This window comes from Bos indicus x Bos taurus, chromosome 22 (assembly GCF_003369695.1).
Source record: "Bos indicus x Bos taurus breed Angus x Brahman F1 hybrid chromosome 22, Bos_hybrid_MaternalHap_v2.0, whole genome shotgun sequence".
NCBI classification, from domain to species: Eukaryota; Metazoa; Chordata; class Mammalia; order Artiodactyla; family Bovidae; genus Bos; species Bos indicus x Bos taurus.
The window spans coordinates 28309858-28336529 of record NC_040097.1 but is presented as its reverse complement, the minus strand read 5'-3'; the positions used below and the strand labels follow the sequence as shown (position 1 = coordinate 28336529).

The 26672-nt window shown below is 36.8% G+C and overlaps 1 protein-coding gene across 3 annotated transcripts; it reads left to right on the top strand.

The window, feature by feature from the left end:
* Nucleotides 1-838: 838 nt before the first annotated feature.
* UBA3 (ubiquitin like modifier activating enzyme 3) lies at nucleotides 839-26537 on the top strand. Of its 3 annotated transcripts, none has more exons than XM_027523612.1 (18): nucleotides 848-913; nucleotides 1099-1140; nucleotides 2965-3085; nucleotides 4502-4582; nucleotides 9133-9215; nucleotides 12407-12487; nucleotides 16970-17013; nucleotides 17353-17417; nucleotides 17723-17878; nucleotides 18907-19009; nucleotides 19153-19263; nucleotides 23882-23935; nucleotides 24454-24490; nucleotides 24577-24658; nucleotides 25004-25104; nucleotides 25220-25283; nucleotides 25368-25422; nucleotides 25756-26537. In XM_027523612.1, the coding sequence occupies exons 1-18, from the start codon at nucleotides 894-896 to the stop codon at nucleotides 25842-25844; spliced, it is 1389 nt and encodes a 462-aa protein (XP_027379413.1). In that variant the 5' UTR covers nucleotides 848-893; the 3' UTR covers nucleotides 25845-26537. The 3 variants fall into 3 exon arrangements, with proteins under 3 accessions (XP_027379414.1, XP_027379413.1, XP_027379412.1); XM_027523611.1 differs by having other exon boundaries at nucleotides 19150-19263; XM_027523613.1 differs by lacking the exon at nucleotides 1099-1140 and having other exon boundaries at nucleotides 839-913; nucleotides 19150-19263; nucleotides 25756-26104.
* Nucleotides 26538-26672: the final 135 nt, after the last annotated feature.

Below are 26672 nucleotides of genomic sequence, written 5' to 3'. Positions count from 1 at the left end.
TCAACATTCAGAAAACGAAGATCATGGCATCCGGTCCCATCACTTCATGGGAAATAGATGGAGAAACAGTGGAAACAGTGTTAGACTTTATTTTTTTGGGCTCCAAAATCACTGCAGATGGTGACTGCTGCCATGAAATTAAAAGACGCTTACTCCTTGGAAGGAAAGTTATGACCAACCTAGATAGCATATTCAAAAGCAGAGACATTACTTTGCCAACAAAGGTCCGTCTAGTCAAGGCTATGGTTTTTCCTGTGGTCATGTATGGATGTGATAGTTGGACTGTGAAGAAGGCTGAGCGCCGAAGAATTGATGCTTTTGAACTGTGGTGTTGGAGAAGACTCTTGAGAGTCCCTTGGACTGCAAGGAGATCCAACCAGTCCATTCTGAAGGAGATCAGCCCTGGGTGTTCTTGGGAAGGAATGATGCTAAAGCTGAGACTCCAGTACTTTGGCCACCTCATTGGAAGAGTTGACTCATTGGAAAAGACTCTGATGCTGGGAGGGATTGGGGGCAAGAGGAGAAGGGGACGACAGAGGACGAGATGGCTGGATGGCATCACTGACTCGATGGACGTGAGTCTGAGTGAACTCCGGGAGTTGGTGATGGACAGGGAGGCCTGGCGTGCTGCGATTCATGGGGTCGCAAAGAGTCGGACACGGTTGAGCGACTGAACGGAACTGAACTGAAGACTTCTCTAAGTGTATTTAATCATGATTTTAATTACAAAGAAGCCTTTAAACCCACGGGAGCCTCGCACAGCCAGCCCCAGCAGCCCCGCTTCCTCCCGCAGTCCCCGCCCCTCTTCACCGGCCCCTCTTGGCCGGTCCCGCCCCGCCCCGCCCCCTCGCTCCTCCCACCGTGGGGGTGCCTGGGAAGAGGCGGAGAACAATATGGCGGATGGCGAGGAGCCGTAAGTACCCGGGCTCTGCAGGCGCCCCGGGCCGGGCTGGGTTGTGAGAGAGCGCGGCGGTGGGCGGTCGCCGCCTCCACCCGGGGTCCTCCCACCCTCCGCCCCGTCCCCTCGCCCCCCATCCCCTCGCGGCGCCCAATGTGTAGCGTGATGCTGACCCTTCTTTTATTCTCTCTTTCTTTTAGGGAGAAGAAAAGAAGGAGAATAGAGGAGCTGCTGGCTGAGAAGTTAGTGCTGCCGGGAGGCCGGGGCCCTCTCCGGGGGCCCCCGCCTCCCTTCACCCCAGGCCTAGGGGACCAGCCGCAGCGGGCCCGGGGGGCTGGGAGGGGGGGCACCCGGAGCGCAGGCCGCGCGGCCTCATCCCCCGACCCCCGCCCGCAGCCCCAGGGGCCCGGCGGGCCCTCCCGGTCTCTGTCTCGGGCGGGCGCTGGGCCCGGGTACCGCGCTCAGGGTCCGCGCCGGCCCGCCGGGGTGCCTGACCGAAAGGTCTTGCGGAAGGACCCTTGCGCCCCTCTCTTCCTCCATCCCAGATTGTCAGAGCCGAGACTTTGTGAGAAGGGAGTCTTATCAAAACAGATGAAACGGACGATTGGCCGTTTTTTGGCCTTTCGAAAACACTGAGACAATAGTATTTTTGCAAACTTTCGATGAGAACTTAAAGTCTGGTATCGTACTAAGCACTTCAGTCATTTTTGCAAAATCATTGGTTCTGAAAGGAGAGTGTTGCCTCCCGAGAGCTTATATTGTCCATATATTACACACCTTATTTCATATCAGATGCCTAGTTTTGTGGTAGTGAGACAGGTTTAAACGAAGTGTGTTACACCCCGGGCAGCATCACCTATTTTTTCTTCCTCCTTACTTGGGACAGGAAGAAAGTGCTCTAACAGTGGGCGTGGTGAGTTAGTCATTTCTGTGGCAGTCCCCAGTAGCAGGGCCTTAGGTATCTCAGAAAGTTGAATTTCAATCGCAAGAGGACTTGGAAGAAGTTTTGTTTCACATTTCTTCCCACCTTTCATTTCATTCCACTTTTGCTTAAAATGACAGCTACAATTTGAATGTTTACTATATACCACGTATTGTACTAAGGCCTCTATGTGGATTATCTCTATCATTTTGACGTTAAGAAGTAGCTACAGACAAGCTATAGATGAGGTTTATGGCTGTCCAGTAATCTGCTGAAGGTCACAATACTATTAATTGTGGAACCAAATCCAGCTGTGACGTCAAACCCTGTGGTCTTTATTGCTAGGCAATACTTGGTCCGTTTTGTAAAAATTGGATATTACTAAATATGTTTGAAGGTAGAAATTGTGGGGTTGTAGGAAATTTGAAAATTAAAAATAGTTATAAGGAAACCTGAGTCTTGCAATGAATAGAAAACATATTTTGTTAGAAGAGTCCCTCCTTACTAGATTGTATGTTCTAAAAGGTTTATAGATGGTATTGCCTACCTGTGACATAATTATAATCTGAAACATTGCCTGTGTTTAGTGGCAATAGAAGCCACCTTATAGTCCTAAGAGATTCTTTTTTGAAAATTAGGACCTCAGAGAAAAATGTGATGTTTCTCTCATCAGAAATAAGTTATACCTTTCAAACTTGGAAAGGACACATGAGTTATGTTAGATGTCAAGCATTAGGATTCTGGAAGTGGAGGGATTTTTTTGGTTTTTGTATTTTCTTGTAGCTTGTATTTTCTGTTCCAAGGCTCTTTATAGAATAGTTTGGGCAGTTTGCAGTGTTTAGTAAGTTCCAAATGTTTAGAAAGCCCATTTCTCGCTGATAGATCAGTATCCCAAGTTTGATTTTAGGTTATTGTAGGAACCCAGAAACATATTGATTATTTCCTCAATCTGTTCTTACCTTTACATAAACTATATAATAGCAAGAAAAGACAATAAAAGCATAAGCGTAACTACGTTGAATATTACCCTTTGTATTTGAGAAGGTCTGGTGTGGTTACCTTTTCATTTGGGGAAACCATATTAGTTGTAGGTGTGGCTTTTTCATACTGATCTTTGCAGCTGAATTTACTGTGTTCTGTGCAGAATGGCTGTTGATGGTGGGTGTGGGGACACTGGAGACTGGGAAGGTCGCTGGAACCATGTAAAGAAGTTCCTCGAGCGATCTGGACCCTTCACACACCCTGATTTCGAACCGAGCACTGAAGTGAGAAATGTTTATTTTTAAATAACTGCTCTAATAGTTTTATGTTGCAAATATAATAAGATGCTTCCTTTTTAATTTACTCTTATAATAAAAATACTAATAGAATTGTGTAAGTTATCTTGAAATAGTAAATAGAATATTTGCAACTGATTTTATCTGAATAATATTTGAGTTATTTTCACATTTTTCAAATGTAATATGTTAATTTTTAAGAGTAAAATAACTTCATAACCTCACTTAAAATTATGTTATACTTCATTTAAAATTCCAGTTTAAAATTACTTTTGAGACACACCTTTTTAATCCCTGCTATGAAAAAATTTAACTTTCATAGAGATACAGATGTGCTTGCTTAAATTTTGAAGTTTATTTGAAATGAGTATCTTTACTTAAAATTGAATATAATTAGTTTTGGAATTGAATATAATTAATTTATATATAATTACTTAGAATTCAATATAATTAATTGCCTGTTAAAAAGTATAAAAAATACGTGACTGCTGTATCATAGAGGAGTAGAATTTGGAACTGGTAGTTTTTGACTTAAAGCAAATGTTCAATTAGAGACAACTTGTTTTTTTTATTATGGGATGGGAAATATTCCTTTGCAGTACATTTTTTATCTCCTTTTATGTTGATGAAGAGATACTGTTTTGAAATAGAAGTATTGTGCTGCTCCTGAAGATAAGGTGCAGACTCTTAGGTTTGACTCGTCTTATCTGAATAACCTGAGTAATCTTGGACAAAATTGACAGTCTTCTGTATTTCTTTGGATAATCCAGCATATTTTCTCACGCTTCTGATTTTCTTTTTTTGCGGGGTTGAGGCAGGGAGCTAATAATTTAAGATTCTTGTGTTAAGTGGTTGTTTCAAATCATATTTCTGCTGATAGGCAAAAAATAAGAGTTTTACCTGTTTTTTCTTCCTGCCAACTCCTGTTTTGTAAGTGTAACGAACTCTATGGAAAAGCAGCTGTTATTGTTCTTACCCCTTTTTTTTAAAGACCTCTAGACAGCTTGTGCAGTGCTTGATCTTCAGTTCTTACAATTTTTACACTTTTCTGTTTTTAAGAAGTCAATTAAATAATTGAGTATGATGCTCTCCTTTCAAAGTTAAAAAAAGAGACAACTCTAGGCATATTTTTTCTTGTTAGAAATAGTAGCTTTTTAAATTTCAACCAATAAAACTCAATTTAGCAACATTAAAGTTGGAACTCTCAGAAATCATTAGGGTTATACAATTTCTGGTTCTACCTTGTTCATAAATTTAAATAATTTACTAATTTCAAAGGCTGCTCTTTATCTTCAGTTGCATTTTTCATGGAAACAGAGAAACTCTTTTATAGTTTGTTGCTTTTTTGATGGTACTTATGGTTTTTATGAACTAGATTTTAATATGCCTTTTCGTTCTTTACAGTCTCTCCAGTTTTTGTTAGATACATGTAAAGTTCTAGTCATTGGAGCTGGCGGCTTAGGATGTGAGCTCCTGAAAAACCTGGTAATATATATATAAAATATGTACTTTCCTTCTCTATGATAATTAAACCTTTTTCCTTTTCTGTCATTTCTTTATTATGATTGTTAACTGTTTCTCCTGAGCCTTTGTCGGATAAGTTTAGCAGGTCAAATTCCAGATAGTAATTAAAATGATGATGTAACTTAACTTTTTAAACCCTAAAGTCCTTGGCTATAAAGTAATGATTGATAGACATTTTTATTTCTCCTTTCTTCTCTTCTTTTTATCCAGCAAATTTTTGTGTTTCCTCTTGCAAAGTGCTCATTAATTCAGAGAAGTAAATAGCAAAACTGTTAATTCATATTTCACATGTGATTTCAAAGTATTTATTATTTTGTATGTCCCTTGGAATAATCCACTTAGGTGAATAGGACTCATTTTATAGAGAGTAAGACACAGGTTCAGGGATGTTAAATGACAGGTTTTTTCTGGATTATGGTGTTGTGCCTGGAATCTAATCCAGGCCATCAATTTTTAGTCAAGTATTTCACTGAACCATTGTGTCATTACATGATCTAATCATACAGTAATTTTTTTAATAACCATATGGTAGTAGACCCATAAAATATGGGAGAGCTAAACCTTTTTTTTCTAGTTTTGGTCAGTCTGTTTTAAAAGAACATCATTTCAAGAGAGGGTACTATTTAGTGAAGCTATTCCTAGGTATTGGATGGAATCCATAATTTGTTACTTAATTAGTTTCATTGACTTCTGATAACTACAAAGTAGATCTTTATAAGATTTTATCAGTTTATTTAACAAAAATGGTTAGGGGAAGATTGATTTGGAGCTGTTGTATGCTTGCCTTCTGATTAGTATGTGGAAAAGTGGAAATGGTAGAGCATACTCCTTAGAAAATGAAGCAGGTAACAGCCAGATGAAGGATCTAAATAGTCAGCCTTGGGACCTAAATTTAAATATAAATAAGCACATTACTTTTGCTAGGAAACACTAATGTCACTCCTAGTGAGACTGCAAAAACTTAATACACTTCCTGGTACTTAGTGCTATGCTTGGTTCTGTGGGCATTGCAGATCATCATGATGTATGTCCTTAGTGAATTTGAAGTATTCACACAAAATAAATAGCCGTATGTATCATATAGGGCTTACCAGATGGTACAGTGGTAAAGACTCTGCTGGTCAATGTAGGAAATGCAGGAGATGCAGGTTTGATCCCTGGGTTGGGAAGATCCCCTGGAGAAGGAAATGGCAACCCACTCCAGTATTTTGCCTGGAAAATTCCATGGACAGAGGAATCTGGTGGGCTACACTACATTCCATGGGATCACACAGAGTTGGACACGACTGAGTGCGCGTGGACACACACACACACACACAATGTGCCCTGTGAGAGAGAGAGACACATACACACATGATGTGCCCTATGAGAGAGAGAGAGACATACACACACAATGTGCCCTGTGAGAGAGAGACACACACACACACACACATGATGTGCCCTGTGAGAGAGCGAGACATACACACACACACACACACACCATGTGCCCTGTGAGAGAGAGAGACACACACACATGATGTGCCCTATGAGAGAGAGAGCGAGACATACACACACACACACCATGTGCCCTGTAAGAGAGAGAGAGACACACACACACAATGTGCCCTGTGAGAGAGAGAGACACACACACACACATGATGTGCCCTGTGAGAGAGAGAGACACACACACACACACACAAACACACACACACATGATGTGCCCTGTGAGAGATACACACACACACACACACGATGTGCCCTGTGAGAGAGAAAGCAAGACATACACACACACACACACACACACACCCCTACCATGTGCCCTGTGAGAAAGAGACACACACACACACACACACACACACACACGATGTGCCCTGTGAGAGAGACACACACACACACACATGATGTGCCCTGTGAGAGAGAGAGTGAGACATACACACACACACACACACACACACACACACACCCCATGTGCCCTGTGAGAAAGAGACACACACACACACATGATGTGCCCTGTGAGTGAGACACACACACACACCATGTGCCCTGTGAGAGAGAGAGAGACACACACACACACACACACACACACGATGTGCCCTGTGATAGGATGCCAAAACAGTACTTTATTAGATACAAATACCCTTGCAGCATAAGAACCAAAGGATTTAGGAAAGATACTGTGGTTTTCATAGGTATTGTATACACAAATCTCCTAAATAGTTAGCTTTTTCCATTTCAGAGCTGTTACTTGGAAATGTGATAGATACCAGTTTAAAATGTAAAGTAATTAGAAGTTAGATCTGAGGAGTAGTCATCAAGCAACTTCAGAAGTGGCTTGTTATTCAGTGCATTGTAATAATCTCTTACATAGAAGAAAACTGGGTTTTCAATTTTACCACTTGTTACTTTGCTTGTTTCACACATAGATAACAAGAGATATGCATGCATATTTTTTGAATTAATCGTAAGCCACCAAAGGCTCATTCTAAAATAAAGGACATGACATTAGTATTATTGATAGAGCAAATATTTATTGAACCTCTTTCTCTATATACCAGGTACAGTTTTATATGCTAAAGATATAGCCTTGAACAAAACAGGCGTTTGTATGCTGAGGGCTTTTGTTTTAGTGGAAAGAACAGACAAGTGAACTATGTTGTATGTCAGATGGTAATAAATGCTTAAATGCTGTGGAGAAAGGAAGGATGTAATATAGCCTGGCGGGAGGGGAAAGGGTTCACAAAAAGGTGCTATTTGGGCAAAAAGGTCAGCAAGAACATTCTAAGCAGAGGAAGTATCAGGTGCAAAAGCTGTGAAGTGGGAACATAACTGTTATGTTCCAGGAGGACACAGAGGTCATTGTAGCTAAAGCAGAAGTGAGGAAAAGGAATTTTCTAGGAGGATGAGATAACAAAATGAGCTTGGAGTGAGTCATGAAAGGCTTGAGGTGCTGCTGTAAGAACTTTGCCTTTTACTCCCAGTCAGAAAGTCATTGGAGGAGGTTTAAGTCTGTGAGTTGACTCCATACAACTTTAACGTGGGTCGCTGTGGCTGATGTATTAAGAAAAGTCAAGAGGAAGAACAGAGCAGAAAGCTGAGAGGCTGGTTTGAAGGTTGTTGAAGTCGCCTAGGTGAGAGGTGATAGGTAGTCCCTTAGAAGAGGGCAGTTGTACTGGAGGTGGTGAGAGGAGGTTGGATTATGGATGTTTTGAAGATTAAATCAATAGGATTTGCTGGTGGATTGGTGTGGGACATAAGAGGAGTCAAGGCTGACATGATAAGGTTTTTGCTGTGAGCAGCTGGAAAGATGGAGTTGGCTTTCACTGAAGTGAGGGGGGCTGGGTAAAGAACTGATTTGCTGGTTTGGGTCAGCAAGGGTGATTGGCTTTGGTTTTGGAAGCTGTTAAATTTCAGATATTAATATCTGTTAGACGATGGTTTACCTTACAAGATGGTCTGAAATCGCCATAAGTAACCAGAACTAGTAAGTGCAAGGGCGCCCCAAATTCTGGCCAGTAAATGAGGAGGGAAACTCTTGAGTGAGTAGTGAATGGGAAACCAATTTTTAAAAAGTGTTCAAATTCTTGTGAGTGAGGTGACCAGGTGAAGAAAGTGTTTCAAGGAGGCGAAAGGATCCGTATACCCTGCCAAATACTTGAGATGGGTCATGTCAGAGAGTAAGGGTTGGTGATGGGAGGTCACTGGTGACTGACAAGTGTGGTTTTCAGTGCAGTGAGAGCTTGTTGACAGCAAGTGCAAGAGAGGAATTTGAGAATGAAAGTATGGACAGCTCTTACTATAAAGAGGGCAGAAAAATGGTGAAATTATTACCAGGTGATTCAATTTGATTACGTAAGTAAACTGACCATGACCAGAGACGCATAATTGAGTCTTGAGACCTATTTTTTTTTTTTTAATCTGCTAGTAAGTTTGAACACCTTGTACTGTTAAACTATGTGGCATTATCATTGAAACACAAGAGTTTTGTTGCTTTTCTCTAGCTCTTTGATTGCTTGCTCTTCATTCTCCTTTTAAGGTATTTCTTCTACATGTCCAGGGTGTATATATATATGTGTGTGTGTGTGTGTGTGTGTATGTTTATAATCTTACAGTTATTTCTGATTGGCAGCATGCTTACAGTAATATAAATCTTGTAGGAATTACTTTCAACAGTATTCTAGAAAAGAATAGCAACTATAGTTAAGTAGTAAGAATAGTAAAATTAAAATATCTAGCAGCAGCAGCAGCAAAACAAACTTTAACAGATGTGTTTATGGGATTATGAAACAACCATAGAAATTTTGAGTTATTCTCTTTGGGTTATGGATTATTTAAAACTGAGTAGCTACACTTTTTTGACCTTTATAAGAACCCTGAGTTTTATATACCTTGTATGACTCTAACCATTGAATACAATTGTGCAGAACTTATTACTGAGAACTTGTAGATTTAAGACCATTGAAAAGAAATTTAAAAATTACAAATGTGATGAGCCTTTTGCTTAATTAGATTTTTTTTTTCTTTTATTTTCACAGGCCTTGTCTGGTTTTAGACAGATTCACGTTATAGACATGGACACTATAGATGTTTCCAATCTGAATAGACAATTTTTATTTAGGTGAGTTTTAATATCCTATTTTAAAATTGTGGTAATCATTCAAATTTGAGTACATTTTCAGTTTAATAAAAAACTGCTGAGAGGATAATGCTAATTTTGTTAAGAACTGTCACTCCTGTCTTAGGTAAATTTTGCAGGAAAATTTTGGGCATTATGGCAAAAATAGTTCTGTAAACAAATACATGTTTTTGTTGATTTTAAAGAAATGTCCAAAAGGTGAATGTGATCTTTGGGATGATTGTGCCTTGAAGACACCGAGTTCCACTCTTTGCCTCCTGTTGATTTCATAAAAGAACAGTAAATATATATTAGGCCCTAGTGAGATATATTGGTAGAGACTTATGAGCCAAGACTTGAGGGGTGACTCTGGGGCAGTGAAGTTATGACACAGTTTGAACTTTTTATAGAAGGTGAAATAAGATGGTGAGTTAAGGAGAAAAAACCCAGGAGCAAGTGAAATGGAACAGAGAGGGATAATTACCTTAGGTATAAGTGAAACGCAGTAAACATCTAAGAGCAACTTATGTGGAGTGACTTTAAATTCTAGAAGTAGTCCTTACATGGAGATCTGAGGAAAAGTTCGTTAATGAATAATACTATGTAGTGTTTAGGGACTTGAATGGCTTAGATAAAAGTGTGTATTTGTTACTCAAAGAATTATACGGATGGGCTTCTCTGGTGGCTCAGATGGTAAAGAATCTGCCTGCAATGTGGGAGACCTGGGTTCGATCTCTGGGTTGGAAAGATCCCCTGGAGGAAAGCCTGGCAACCCACTCCAGTATTCTTGCCGGGAGAATCTCCATGGATTGAGAAGCCTGGTGGGCTACAGTCCATGGAATCACAAAGAGTCAGACACGACTGAGGGACTAAGAATGGCACAGAGATAAGGACTTTTTTCTCTCTCTCTAGTGATCATAGAGTACTGACAAAAGGTGCTCAAGTAGTCTGAGCAGGATGCAGGATGAGGTTAGGTAGCAGAAAAGATAAAATTAACTTTGGGAAAGATCTTAAACAGGTTGAAGGGTGGGTTAAACTAAGTCAAGTTAATGAAGTATTGTAATTGTAGGGTGAACCCTACATTTAACTTTTAAGGTTTTCTTTGTATATTTTTTAAGCCCTTGATATTTCTCTTCTCTTGATAGAAAAAGTATGTGGGCCCTTTCCAGTCGGACAAATATTTAGTGTAGGACTGCTCTTGAAATGACACCACCAAATTGATTGGTTATTGATAATAAGCTATGCCCTTTAATATAGGGCTGAAATAATGATTGCAGATCATAGTGACAATGAAGATTTGTGAAGTGCTTAGGATATATTAAGTACTTTCTGAGCTCTTTATCTATACTACTTAATTTAATTTCAGAGCAAACCCCACAATAGGTTCTTGTTTTCCAGGTTAGGCCAAGATACCTTGCAAGGATGACGTGTTGTTGTTGTATAACAGTGCCATTCTTGCAAGGATGATGTGTATGAAAGGCCATTTTACTCAAAATACAGTTTTTCGGAGGAGCAATTGAATCCCCTAATTCTGGGATGGTAAAGTAGCAGTTCCCACAGAAACCATCTTAGAGTTCTTTTTTGGGGATCAATTATGAAAACACATATAATACACAGTCTGAAAGATTCTTGGAACTATTTTATCTACTCCGTATACCTAAAGAGCTCTGTCTAGGGTAGTTGGATGTAATACTGAAATCAAGTTGCTTGACTTGTGCTAGAGTCTCTTGTAATAACAAGTTTGGACAAAGAATAAAACTCTTACAAGAAGTTTTGAGTCAAAAAAGCATTCTGCCTTATTGGAGAGAAGAAATTTGACCTGTTAAAGCATTTTTTAAAATTCCTATTTTATTTATTTTTAGCATTTTATTTAGCACCAAAAACATTTTGTGTTGGGATATAGCTGATTAACAGCGTTGTCGTAGTTTCAGGTGAATAGCCAAGGGACTCAGCCATATATAGACATGCTGCTGCTGCTGCTGCTGCTAGGGCGCTTCGGTCATGTCTGACTCTGTGCGACCCCATAGACGGCAGCCCACCAGGCTCCCCCATCCCTGGGATTCTCCAGGCAAGAACACTGGAATGGGTTGCCATTTCCTTCTCCAATGCATGAAAGTGGAAAGTGAAAGTGAAGTTGCTCAGTCGTGTCCGACTCTTAGCGACCCCATGGACTGCAGCCTTCCAGGCTGCTCCGTCCATGAGATTTTCTAGGCAAGAGTACTGGAGTGGGGTGCCATTGCCTTCTCCGATACATGTTAAAAATTCCAATTTTAAATAAAAAACGATTTCTAATGTGCACAATGACTGTTTAATTTTCATTTATTTTTCAAGTGTTTACTCTGTGCTTAGCTAGGAAGGAGTACAAAGAGATAAGAGTATGGTAACTTTCTTCGTTGTTCATAGTCTGGTAGTTATGATGGACCTATGTATATAACCAAAAATCATGTTGTGAAAAAGTAGTAATGAAGTGCTTATTATGTATACCCGAGGGAGTGATTTATTCCCATGGAAGAATGAGAAAATATTAGGAAAGAAAAATATCATTCATACTGAGATTAGAAGAGAGAACTCATGTCCTGTCCTGTCTGTAATTGTGGTTATTATCTAGGAGTAACCTTTTGAGGTCTTTTATTTTTACCTTCTTGAAGATAGTGGTAACATTTGCAATTCTAGGTACTGCCTTTGAAATTATTCCTTCAAAAAACATAGTTATGGCTGCTTATAGGATTCAGCATTTACTAGTTAATTAGCATACATGGGAAGAAGGGGAAGAATGTATATGAACATTCTTGCATCTTTAGGATCCCTTGATTATTTTTCTGCCAAGACCTGCATAGTAACACCTTGAAGTTCTGGGATTCAGGGCAAAGACATGGAAATCTATGGATCTGGGATACTTTTTTCCGTCTGGGAAACATGCTGTTGTTACACTTTAACTTAAAAAAATTCATGTTTTCACTGAAATACTTAATTAGACTTGTTAGTACTTAAAAATACTTAATTTGGAATATCAACAAGGGTTTACATTTAGTGTTGAATGACTCATTATTCACCAGAAATACTTAGGTAAAAATATTCCTTCTAAATAGCCTCTAGATAAATTCACTGTGGATATTTTTATGTGTGAAAGTAGATTATGTAGATAACCTAGATTTATATCATGAATAATAATTTAAATATAATTTTTTCTGTAGGCCTAAAGATGTTGGAAGACCTAAGGCTGAAGTTGCTGCAGAATTTCTAAATGACAGAATTCCTAATTGCAATGTAGTTCCGTATCCTTTTGACAAATAAGTTACTCAATACTTAACTATTTGAAGCTTATTATTTTTATTATTATACAAGAGATGTTTAACACAGAGAATACAGATAGGCAGAAAAAATCATCAGCAGCAGTAAGCTTATTACTGACATATCTTTTGGTAACACTTTGTTTTAATGTCCTTTCAATCTTTTCTTTTCAGGTTATATAAAATGTTTTTTGCCCTAAATTAAACTTAGGTAGCAAGTACCTTCATTTATTTGCCTATTGTCTTTAATTTAAATTTCAATTGCATATGTCCTCGACTAGACTCTTAAGTTTGTAGGCTGGATACTGGTAATCTTTGTATCGCCTTACCATAGCAGGCAAAGTAAAGAGTCAGTATATTATTAATCAAATGGAAAGTGTGTCAGAATAAATATATTTTTATAAGAAACATGTTTTAAAAAAGGATTATTCACACTTTGTTGATTCCCATACCTTTAGATCCAGGGAACTTTTAGTATTTTATAGAAACTTAGGAAATGGGATTTGTTATGTTGGAAATACCACAAGATACAAAAGTTGACATACACAAATACTAGCAGTGAACACATGGAAACTGAAATTTAAACTACAGTGCCATTTATAACCACTCAAAGGAGAAATCTAACAAAATAAGTATGGGTCTTGTATGCTGAATATTGCAAAATGCAAATGAAAGAAATCAAAAGTGATCTAAATAATGGAATGATAGTGTTCAAGAACTGGATGATTCAACATAGTAAAGTTGTCACTTAGCCCCAGATTTGTGTACAATTTGTATACAAGTTTCTATCAAAATTCCTGCAAACTTTTCTGTTGCTCCAAACAGGATTATTCTAAAATGGATAGAGCTAAGGATTATCTAAGACAATACTGTGAAAGAATAAAGTTGGAGGAATCACTGGCCAATTTCAAGAGTTGTTATCCAAGTACAATAATCAAGACTGTGGTGTTGCCAAGGAGAGAGTATAGACACAGATCAGCAGGACAGAATAGAGAAACCAGAAAGAGCCACATGCAAGTATGCCCAATTTATACTTGACAGAGGTGTAAAAACAATTCTCTCTGGGAAGGACCATCTCTTCAGTAAATTGTGGTAGCAAAAAAAAAAAAAATGCATCTCAAAACTCAAATTACAAAAATAAACTCCAAGATAGATCATAGGTTAAGTATAAAATGTAAACCTGTAAACTTTGGAAGATAAGAAATAGCTTTGGGATGTAGGGTTTGATAAAAATCCATAGACCACATCAAAAGAATAATCCATAAAAGGAAAAAAAATGGTAAATTGAGTGTCATCAAAATTAAAAACTTGTGCTCTGTGAAGGATCCTGTTAGGATGACAAGATAAGCTACACACTAGGAGATACTTATGAAGTAGGTATCTGACAAAGGATTCATCAAGAATATATAAGGAACTCTCATAACAGTAAAAAGCAGTTAGAAAATGGACCAAAAATATGAAGGGATATTTCACTAAAGAAAATAGTAAAAAGCTCATGATAAGATATTCAGTATCACTAGCTTTAAGGGAGATCCAGCTTATGATCACAGTGAGATTACTACACACCTTTTAGGATAGCTGACATAAAAATAGTAGTGAATGTTTGCAAAGATACAGGAAAACTGGAAGTGTAAAATGATAGTCATCTGGAAAATAGTTTGGCTATTTTTAAAAAATTTGAATATATACTTTCCATACAACTCAGCAGTTTCATTCCTGGGCATTTACCTACCACCTGTATAAAAACTTATTCTCCAACGTTCGTAGCTTTATTTGCAAGTAGCCAAAAACTGGCAACAACTCAAACATCCATCAGTAGCTGAATTGTTAACCTGTATTACAGTTATACTGTGTATACAATATACAATTATTGTACTCAGTACAATAATACTGAGCAATAAAAAACTAACTAATGAGGTGCAGCTTGGATGGATATCAAGAGTATTATGCTAAATGAAAAGTGCTGGTCTCAAAAGATCATATACTGTATGATTGCATATAACCTTCAGATACCAAAATTACAGAGATGGAGAGCACATTAGTGATTGCCAGGGATTTGGCATGTTGGAGGGGACAGATGTGACTGTAAAGGGGCAGCTGCTGCTGCTGAGTCACTTCAGTCGTGTCCAACTCTGTGTGACCCCATAGACGGCAGCCCACCAGGCTCCCCCGTCCCTGGGATTCTCTAGGCAAGAACACTGGAGTGGGTTGCCATTTCCTTCTCCAATGCATGAAAGTGAAAAGTGAAAGGGAAGTCGCTCAGTCGTGTCTGACTCTTCGAGACCCCATGGACTGCAGCCCACCAGGCTCGTCCGTCCATGGGATTTTCCAGGCATGAGTACTGGAGTGGGGTGCCATCGCCTTCTCCGAAAGGGGCAGCAGGAGGGAGATATTTGTGGTGCTGTAAGAGTTGCGCATCTTAATTGTAGTTACACAGATCTACATGTATTTAAATGACAGAACTTAACACACACATTGTACCAGTGTCACATTTGTAATTTTGCTGTGGTACTGTAGTTTATATGATGTAACCCCTAGGGGAAACGGCATGAAAGAAATACGGGACACTGTGTACTGTCTTTGCAAAAATAAAAAGTTTAAACATGCAAATGCATGTCCTTATAGAGAGAAAGAGAAAAAAAGAGTGTGTACACTCTTTTGTCTGTCTCCCTTGTTTAGATCTGGGGAACTTTGGGTATTTTGTAGAAATCCAGGAGATGGCATTTCTTGGTCTGGCTCCTGGGTCTCCTATTTTTGTTCCGCTAATGTTTGCTCAGGTTCTCTTTTGACTTCGTTTTCTAGCATACCTCTCGTTTGCCTGGTATTCAAAAGGAATAAGGGTGTTGGTGGGTGAGGGCTAGAATTGAACATATTTCTTTATTTGTAGGACAGAATAATAATAATAAAAAAATCTAGAGCACACATACTATGTATTGTCCCTCTTTTCCATTTTGGTTTTATTATTTTTTTTTTTTCTGTGATCTTTTTAATATGTTGTTGGATTCTGATTGCTAGAATTTTGTTTAGGATTTTTGCATCTATGTTCATCAGTGATATTGGCCTGTAGTTTTCTTTTTTTGTGGGATCTTTGTCAGGTTTTGGTATTAGGGTGATGGTGGCCTCATAGAATGAGTTTGGAAGTTTACCTTCCTCTGCAATTTTCTGGAAGAGTTTGAGCAGGATAGGTGTTAGCTCTTCTCTAAATTTTTGGTAGAATTCAGCTGTGAAGCCGTCTGGACCTGGGCTTTTGTTTGCTGGAAGATTTTTGATTACAGTTTCAATTTCCGTGCTTGTGATGGGTCTGTTAAGGTTTTCTATTTCTTCCTGGTCGAGTTTTGGAAAGTTGTACTTTTCTAAGAATTTGTCCATTTCTTCCACATTGTCCATTTTATTGGCATATAATTGTTGATAATAGTCTCTTATGATCCTTTGTATTTCTGTGTTGTCTGTTGTGATCTCTCCATTTTCGTTTCTAATTTTATTGATTTGATTTTTCTCCCTCCATTTTGGTTTTAAAGCCTGCAATGGATGATTTGTTTTAGGGGAGTGTAATTTATGTGTTACTAAATGAAATTGCTCCATTAGAAACAATTAAAAAAAATGTTTTTTTGCATACTGTTTTTTGTGTACTGTTCAGATGTTAAGTACTATGATTCACACTCCTAGCTGGTTTTGAGTGGTGTTCTCTTGGCACCCTCCAGGCTGGGGAAAGCCTGCTTATATGGTCAGGTTGGGTAGAAAGAGAGAGACTTGAAGAACTGAGTTTAGTGAGAAAGGAAGAAAATTCACCCTTCCCCCCAACAAGGGGGAAAAATCAATAACAAATCATTAGCACCTGAAAAAGCTATTGGAAATATCTGTGTTTTCTAAAAATTAGTTTTGCAGTAACTTTTTTTTAATTGCCTATGTCTGACATATAAAACTAAAAATTTAAGGTGTACAGTGTATTAATCTGTGCAGTAGGTTAACTCCTAGAATTCGAATCCCCTTTGTAAGTGGGAACTATAGCATACCCGTTCCCTTCACTAAACAAATTTTTATTGCCTCTGCTTGATGCTGATGGGTGAAGACACACATTCTATTTTCCCAGAGTTTATGGTTTTACATAAGAATTGCAGCAGAGTAGAAAGTATATGGGGGGTCGCACAGAGTCAGATACGACTGAAGCGACTTAGCAGTAGCAGTACCAGCAGAAAGTATAACAGAGATACAGTTATACTGATATGGAAGCTTGGGGATGAGAGAAACTATTCTATGTCATTAGGGGAGAGGAGTGTTTAGAAAACAGTTTTTTTAGGAGGTAGGATTGTTTTCATTTTATTGGATTCCTTGAATTCCATTGCTTTGAACACTAATGATTTATGTCTTGTTTTAAATATACATTTATAATTTGATCCTGTGGCATTGTTGAATTCATCTTACAAATTAAAAATTTTTAGCAGCTTAAGTTCCTTTACTTATACTCAGACATTTCAACAAGATTCAGGATTTTAACGACACTTTCTATCGACGTAAGTTTTCCACTCGAAATTCAATTCTCACTAAATTTTTGTATTTTTTAGTTGCTCTTTACAGATGGCTAGCTATTTGATTGCTATTTCTTTATTTGCTTTCATTTCTTGGTGTTGGCTTTTCAGGAATATTGTTGACTGAAAGGATGGCAAACTTTTTAAATTCTTAGTTGGCACCATTAGCTGCGTTTTTATATGCTGTTCTGAGTAAGGATTACTCAAGGATTGGAAGCTGTATGTTTATTTTATAATGAAAAATGTTTTTTGTTTCTTAGAAATTGTGAATCATTTTGTGTGGCTGCATTTTTAAAAACTCAACTTGCATTTTTTTTCTTGTAGAATTTCATATAATTGTATGTGGACTGGACTCCATCATAGCCAGAAGATGGATAAATGGCATGCTGGTAAAAACTTAGTGTTTTTACAGTTCTCTGAAGTTCTTCCTGCTGCTCTTAACATACTAAAAATGAGACTTTGTGTCATATTTTTGAAAAATCAGGGTTTATTCAATTTTCAGTAATAGATGTAGTTCATTGTTTATTGCCAGTCATTAATTTGCAGGTTTGGATGTAAACTGCTACTAATGTAATCCCTTGTTTGGTGTATTAGTATTTAGTAATGTGATTGACTTTTAGAATTGTTGAAAGCATTCTCCCTTTTTGAATTCTTATCCCCCTCTCCTTTTAAACCCTTGAAACAATTTTCCTAGATATCTCTTCTAAATTATGAAGATGGTGTATTAGATCCAAGCTCCATTGTCCCTTTGATAGATGGGGGGACAGAAGGTTTTAAAGGAAATGCCCGGGTGATTCTGCCTGGAATGACTGCTTGTATTGAATGCACGCTGGAACTATATCCACCACAGGTAATCACAAAAGCACCCCGCATCTGTTTGATAGTATCTTGGGGTGAAATAAGGGTTGCATTATTAAGATTAGTCAATATTGAGGATTTTTACTTAGGAATAACCATATTTTAAAAGGCATGCTAAGAAGAATGGTGATGAAATACGAAATTTTGCTCTATTTAAGGAAAGATACAGACATAATGTATCTTCCCTGATGGCTCAGTGGTAAAGAATCTGCATGCAGTGCAGGAGACTTGGGTTTCATCCCTTGGTCCGGGAAGATCCGCTGGAGAAAGAAATGGCAACCTACTCCAGTATTGCCAGAAAAACTCCATGGACAGAGGAACCTGGTGGGCTCTAGTCCATGGGGTTGCAAGAATTGAACACGGTTGAGTGACTGAGCACACATATACATAGACTCAATATCATCATTTTGATACTGTTCTGTTCTCATAATTCATTTCTATTAGTTTTTTATTTAGAGAGTAAGGATCAAGGGATCAGTTAGAAAGTTATATGTTGGGATAGAGCTGTAATTTGTTTTGTTTAGTTTTTGCCTGTGTTTCAGGTATATAAAGACACCAGAGATGAGAATGATATTTCCAAAGATGAAGCTCTTTAATCTGCATTTCCACTTGAAAGGGCATTTAGAAGTCTGATTTATGAATAATTTTATTAGTTTTTATTTGAAATTTATTTGTTTTGGTTAATTTTATATCTTCAAGTTTAAATCTTAAACATAATAGGGTACTCATATTTGAGAATTTATTCACTCCTATTCTTCCCATGTTCTAACAAAGCTTAACTTTATATGTTTTTTTAAGTGTAGGGCAAACCTATTTTTTTAGAGAGATCAACCTAAGTGAAGTGACTTAGATCAGCTGTGTTAATTTCAGAAGCATTCTTAATAGTATTAAATATTTTGTTTCTGTAAATGGAAGGCTAATATGAATTATAAGAAACTTTACAAACTAGATCATAACTAGAAATTACATTTTAAAATAATTTATTTAAAATCCACTAAAAAAGGCAAACTGTGTTTTTAGGTTAATTTTCCCATGTGCACCATTGCGTCTATGCCCAGGCTACCAGAACACTGTATTGAGTATGTCAGGATATTGCAGTGGCCTAAGGAGCAGCCTTTTGGAGGTAATAAACCTAATTTCCTAATTCAGAATTACATAAGGTACTTGTCTATATTATTTATTTGGACATTTACCTTAAAAATAAGTTGATTTATGTGTACATGTTTCTGTCTTCCATTCCTTTTTTCCCCTCTTTCCTGACAGAAGGGGTTCCATTAGATGGTGATGACCCTGATCATATTCAGTGGATTTTCCAAAAAGCCCTGGAAAGAGCATCACAATATAATATTAGAGGTGTTACATATAGACTCACTCAAGGTAAGTTAGTGAATTTTCATTAATAACGATCTTAAGATGGTCCCTTTTTCAGAGGATGTGATGCTTTGGGCGAAATAATTGATAAGTGATTTCAGATAATACTGTCCCTTTGTGATTCAGTAAAGGTGCTCTGGAAATAACCATTTCCAGCTGCCCCAAATTTGTTAGAAGGAAACTGAGTTTACTAGAATTATAGCACTTTTTAACTTGGAGAAATTTAATCATTGAATCTTACTTACTTAGGCTTGGAGGAGTCCCTGAGTCATCCAGGGCAAGCCATTCTTTCACTTTATATCTTTTGCTGAAAGAGCAGCTTATCCATTTCTGGGGCAGTCATTTCACATTTGGACAGTATTGTGAAGACAGTTCTTCTATGTATTGAAGAAAAATCTCCATCTTTTTCGTGTGGGCTGGATATTGTCCCAGTATGCCATATGCTTATGCCATATGTAAATTTAATTCTCTTTCAAGTAATAGACCTTAACATATTGAACCCTCCAAATTGTTATCACTCCCATCAACCTTGCTAGTTCCTTTAACCCATCAACATGTTTCCATGACTCAAATTCCCATCATGGTATTTTCTTCTAACCATATTTCAGTTATCCATACTTTTCTGAACTATCCAGGTGAGAATGCAATGCTCTAGGATGAGTCTTAGGATACACTTCTGAGCATTGATGCAGTTTTAGAGGAGGCCAGGGTTTTGTATTGTTTGTTTGTGGTTTACATTGATGCTATACTTTTGATTCCTTCAGGTTACTGTCTGCTAAAATCTGGAAGTTTTTTTCACATATGCAATTGCTAAGCCATATCCCACTGCTACAGATTTGGCAGTTTTGGGGGATGGCATTTTTTTTTTCCTTTATATTCAAGTATAGGTCCTTTTAAGTTTATTCTTAAACTCATCCTGCTGTTTGTATATATATGTATTAGGTTGGTACAAATGTAATTACAGTTTTGAACTGTGAATTTTAAATCATTATAACTAGGGTCGAACACATCTTTATTAATCAAAATAGGAACCATTATTAATCAACACATTTTTGCCAATGAAAAATAAGTTTGTTTATTCCTATAGTATAAAAATCCATGCTTGGGGATTTGACGAACTCTTGGAAAGCGTTTTCTGCTGCCTGCTGGTTGTGGAAGCATTTTCCCTGCAGAAAGTTGTCAAGATGCTTGAAGAAGTGGTAGTCAGTTGGCGAGAGATCAGGTGAATATGGCAGATGTGGTGAAACTTCGTACCCCAGTTCGTTCAACTTTTGAAGTGTTGGTTGTGTGATATGTAGTCGAATGTCATGGAGAAAAATTGGGCCCTTTCTGTTGACCAGTGCTGGCTATAGATGCAGTTTTCAGTGCATCTCATTGATTTGCTGAGTATATGTCTCAGTAATGGTTTCACTGGGATTCTGTAGTGGATCAGATGGGCAGCAGACCCCCAATAGTGACCATGACCTTTTTTTTGGTGTGAGTTTGGCTTTGGAAAGTGCTTTGGAGCTTCCTCTCAGGGCAGCCACTGAGTTGGTTGTCACTGGTTGTCGTATAAAATCCACTTTTTGTTGTACATCACAATCCCATTGAGAAATGGTTCATTGTTGTGTAGAATAAGAGAAGATAATGCTTCAAAATGATGGTATTTTTGATTTCCAGTTAGTTCTTGAGGCACCCACTTATTGAGCCTTTTTACCTTTCCAGTTTGCTTCAAATGCCAAATGACCATAGAATGGTTGACATTGAGTTCTTTGGCAGTTTCTCATGTGGTTGTAAGAGGCTTAGCTTCGTTGATGGCTCTCAATTGTCATTGTCAACTTCCAGTGGTTGGCAATGATGCGCCTCATCTTCAAGGCTCTTGTCGCCTTTGCAGAACTTCTTGAATCACCACTGCGCTGTATCTTTGTTAGCAGTTCCTGGGTCAAATGTATTGATGTTGTGAGTTGTCTCTGCTGCTTTATGGCTCATTTTGAACTCAAATAAGAAAACTGCTCTTATTTGCTTTTTGTCTAACATCATTTCCATAGTCTAAAATGAATAGAAAATAAACAGCAAGTAATAAGTCATTTAGTAAAAAAACATAAAGTGAGAAATGCACATTAAAATGATGTATAACATACTCACATTTATTGAGAATGTATTCCAACATCAAATGGCAGATTTCAACACTGCAAAACCAGTTACTTTTGCACCAACCTAATATGTTCTTTATGCCTGTCAACTTAATGTATTCTTTTTAGCTTCATATCACTTGTTTTGATAGTATCTTTTATCTCTTTTCCAAATACTTAAAAATTTTAACTAGACTAAAGTGGCTGAGAACAGATAAAACTGAATCATGCTTCTGGTCAGGACCTTTTTAGATTTATTCCCTTCTGTTGATCATATGTTCTTGAGTACTTCATGTTTCTGTATCTTGTTTACAAGGATGTCATGAAAGACCTTTCCAGATGATCTATTGAGGCTTATCTTCCACATTCCCTTGGCTCCAAAGCTAGTAGTCATGGTAACTAAATGAGGTAGTCTTGTGACTTGTCTCAGTAACAATCCGAACACTGAGTTTTAGTGACTAATGTTTCTTAATGTATCTACTCATAGTTCACCTTTCCAAGAATTTTGTCCAAGATGATTAAGCTCACCAGAAAGAGCTTTGTCTTTTTGAAAATCTGCCATTTCTCTCCTGTAATTATTTCCTTATGTTTACTGATGTTTTAGTACTGTCATTTGAAAATTCTATTCTTACACACTACTTGTTGCATTTGTACACTCATTGTTCTAACCTGCTTTGTGTTCCTGGAGGACACCAAGCATGATCCCACCTTAGAACTTTAATAACTCTTGATCCTTACGCCTGGAATACTCTTCCTTAGATTCCCCTCAGGGTTGGTTGCCTGTCCCTCAGGTATCAACTTAACGATTTCCTGATCATACCAACTGATAATGACTTATAAACCATTCACTATTTTACCTTTTTATAATTGCTCAGAATTCACATAGCCTTATTTTCCTATATGAAGAATATTTCATCCTTACACTCTGATTCATCCCTGTTCTGGGACCTTTGCCGCTGCCATGTACACAATTGCACTTTCCCCAGGTCATTGCATGAATGGGTCTTTTTCATGGTTTAGATTTCTATTCAAATGATCACCTCCCCAAGGAGACGGTCTAATGGACTCCTCCATCACTGTAAGATATTTTTTTTTACTGCTCCTCTATACAGCACCTAGAATGGTATCTGGCATATAATCCACATTTATTTGCTGATTGTTTGAATTAACAAATGAATTCCGTTTGTCCTGATCAGGAAGTGCAAACTCATTTCTGTGTGTAGTCTTATTTATCCTTCCATACTTTTAGCAAGGCTTGGTGTATAGTTCTTAGCTTGATGTTTGAGGGCCTTGACTAAGAGTAGAGAAGCCAAATTGGAAGTGGAATCCAGATTTTTTGAGGGCTAAGAGATGTCCAGTCTTTTATTGGGCAGTGTGTCTTCAGCTTCTCACTGTTTGTGACAACCTGTTTCTCCTTCCACTACATCCTGCTCTTTGTGGTTCACTGGAGAGCTTCCAGGAATCGCCAGGAGGTTAGCTCCTCCCTATTTCCTCTTTTCTGAAATTGCACATAATGGTCAGATGGTCAGAATTAATTTTTTAAAACAGCTTTCCAGCTCCTTAACTATCTTCCTTTCACATCTTCTTAGATATTTGCCTTTTTTCTTAAGTTTGTAAAACCTGACCTGCCAACACCTAGTATCTTGGAAACACATCTTTCAGGGCTCTCTCACAGTCTGAGATAATATAGCTACTTTTATCAGAATTTTTGTTTTCTAAAATGAACAGTACAAATATAGTTAAAGAATATTTATTTTGTACCTAAAAAATGATTTTAGGTGGGGCTTTGGTCATTCCTAATCTGTGGATACTAATATGAAAAAAGTGGGGTAGAAATAGAGAACTGTGTTTAATATTTTGTATAGTCCATGTTGTAGAGTGAAACAAAGTGTTTAGGGGCAGTTTTTCTGTATGTCTTAAATTTTTGTGAATAGAATGGCTAAAACTAATAGATGAAGAAAAACTAGTTAGCTCTTACTCCTCATACTTTACTCAAACCTTACTGAGGATAGTATAGTATACTGTATCAGTTAAGACTATGTACATTAGGGCAGATCTGGGTTCATATATCACCCCTATCTCTTACAACATGTATAGCTGTGGATCTTGTTCATTTCTCGCAACCTTATTTTCCTTATCTTCAAACTCAGAGTAATAAGACTAACATGATGTTATGCAAATTCATTGAAATTTTATTTAATCTTAATACTCTTGGAGCAAAATAAACACCCGAATATTTAGGAGTTATTAATATATGATTGTCACATCTTTATATGAAACAGTGTGAAGAATTATCTTTCCTACTATAACTTAGGATTCTGAACATGCTGTTAATACAAAATAATGTGAGTGCGAAAGAAGATTGTTTCATGGTTAAACTTAAGTCTATTTTCTGACCTAAAAGCCTGAAAAATCAAGTAATGGACATGATATTTAATAATAATCGTTGTCTAATTTAAGATACCTACTTTTTAAAAAAAGGAATAACCATATTTTAATTAATATATTTTTAGGAGTAGTAAAACGAATCATTCCTGCAGTAGCGTCCACAAATGCAGTCATTGCAGGTGAGGAAAAATGGCCACTACTTAATTTTATTTCCTTCCCTTCAGATTTTCAGTACCTAAGTTGGTATTTCTGCAGCTACATGATCTTAGAAAACTAGTGTTTTGGGGATTTGATTATCTTCTTGGGTGGATGGTTGTATAATTAAGCTGCCCCCAAAACCACAAGTTACTGGACCTTGTATATATCTCATCTTACATTATTTCATACATAAAATGCTCTATAATAAGACATTTTAGTGCCATTTCTTTTTAAGCAGTATAACAGGCTACTCAATTTGAAGAAGAGGGAAGAAAACTTGTAATGTTACTTTAAAATGTTACTTTATCATTTGGATTATACAAAACAAATATAAAATGTTATATTTTCAGTTTTTAAAAATAATAGTGTTTTTGTATGTATTTTTCTATTTGTAATCAATAGCTTTGTAAATTTATCTGTTCTGATTTATAACTAACTTCTGTTTTTAAATGTCTAATTTTCATTGAGTTAAAGCATCTTTATTTTCTTTCCTCTTTAGCTGTGTGTGCCACTGAGGTTTTTAAAATAGCCACAAGGTAATGAGTTTCATTTTTAGTATGTATGTAAGTCTGTGTTTTGATCTGGCTCAGTTATATAAAAATGAACACTTTTTTCATTACAGCGCATATATTCCCCTTAATAATTACTTGGTTTTCAACGATGTAGATGGACTGTACACGTACACATTTGAAGCAGAGAGAAAGGTTAGTAGTAGTATACTAATGAAAGCTTTTTTGATTATGCATACTTTGATTTTTAAATATTAATTACTAGTTGGAAATGTGAATGAAATTTCCCACACCCTTTGTGAGTATTTTCTGACCTCCAGAACCCTATTTACTATATGTCTTTTGTAATAGAGCCTAAAATAAATACTGTGTAGTGAAATAATTTAGGAAAAATGGCCCGTTGGGAAAAGCAGGTTTAAAATATAAAAATTTGTTCATAGGAAATGAAAAACTGATGATAAAACAACTTGATTTTTATTTCATCATTATAATTACACTGTTATTGATACATGTGTCACTGTGATTTGTGTTTATGTCTAGGAAAACTGCCCAGCTTGCAGTCAGCTTCCTCAAAACATTCAGTTTTCTCCATCAGCTAAACTGCAGGAGGTTTTGGATTATCTAACCAATAGTGCTTCTCTGTAAGTGTTCAGGACTTTTGTTATGTTGTAGAAAAAAATGTGTGATTTTAAAACTTTAAAAACTAGAATTGTTTTTTTTGAAAAATGATTCTGATTTTTTTTTCTTACAATTTAGGCAGATGAAATCTCCAGCTATCACAGCCACATTAGAGGGCAAAAATAGAACACTTTACTTACAGGTGATCAGTGTTCAGTCACCTCCCCCCCCAAATTAAATTAAAAGTTTAATTTCACTTAATGTACTTTACATTATTGTTTTCTAGTCAGTAACCTCTATTGAAGAACGAACAAGGCCAAATCTCTCCAAGACATTGAAAGGTATTTTAAATGAGTGTATTTACTAATGCTAATCAATTTCTTCTGGTTTTTTTTTCAGTAAAAGTAATAAAGGCCTATTTTAGATTTCCTCTTAATGCTTTTGAATGGTAATACCATTCTAATTAATTATATCTTAAGAAACATTAATAGAATTAATTGATCTTTGAGTAGAGTTAAAAAATCTGTGTGAAATCAAATATAATATTACCTTGATTAAAGACAACTGGATTTTGATGTTTGTTCAGACCATACTTTGCTATAGTTTGTGAATGTGTTATCTCTTTTCTTGAGATGTTTTTTTTGCTTGGGTTAATTTAGCTTTTTTTCTTTTAGAATTAGGACTCGTTGATGGGCAAGAACTGGCAGTTGCTGATGTCACCACACCACAGACTGTACTATTCAAACTTCATTTTACTTCTTAAGGAAAATAAATCTGCACTTAATAGAAAACTCATGAAAATATTATACTTTGTGGATGCTAAGAAATATAACTGATGTCATTTTTAGCATTAATGTTGCTGGAATTTGACTTTTTAAAATATGAGCCACTTTTTTAACTTTATACCTTTCCCTTGAAGACAAAATTTTGGGGTTGGTGCTTGTGAGCATTTTCATTAGTAATACGGAAAATGGTGCCTGGGGAGGGAGATTAATGAGCAAATATATTGCTTCTTTTAGAGGAGGAGACAAATACCCTCTTGTATGAGAATTTGGATATGGTCAAAGAATGCATTCTTCAGTTTTCATTTGAGCACCCACTATACAAAAAGATGTCCCTTAAAAAAAATAAGAAAATTAAGTTTTAAATAACATTAAATACTGACATCTAGAGCATATGTTCAACATAGCCTACTTCTTGCTTGATTTAATATTAATTGTGGCTGTCCAAATGAATATTATTGCAAAATTACCTTGTCCATAATAATTTGTAAACGGTATATAGCTGAACACCTGTGCATGGAAATAGGAAATATTTTCATGTGTTTACCTTCAGTGCCATAGAGGCCAATATGCACATTAAAGCCAAGACATGGATGTTTAAAAGAATTTAATGTTTAAACCATTACCACTGATGCTTTCACATTATTTATTAATAAAAATCATATATTGTCTAATTTTCTCACTGAAATTTTAAAAATATATTTAGTAAGTAGTTCTGTACTGATGTAGAAATAATTTTAAAACATGTAGCGGAGTTGCTAATACAAAAATTTTATAGTACTTGAATTAGTACTTTAGCAACAATAAAT

Bases quoted from the DNA above. Each gene is read 5' to 3' on its own strand.
- UBA3 (XM_027523611.1), top strand. From the start codon at position 894: ATGGCGGATGGCGAGGAGCC. The intron at 19,010-19,149 runs GTAATAAACCTA...CTTTCCTGACAG, and splicing joins TAAGGAGCAGCCTTTTGGAG to AAGGGGTTCCATTAGATGGT. The intron at 25,105-25,219 runs GTAAGTGTTCAG...CTTACAATTTAG, and splicing joins CTAACCAATAGTGCTTCTCT to GCAGATGAAATCTCCAGCTA.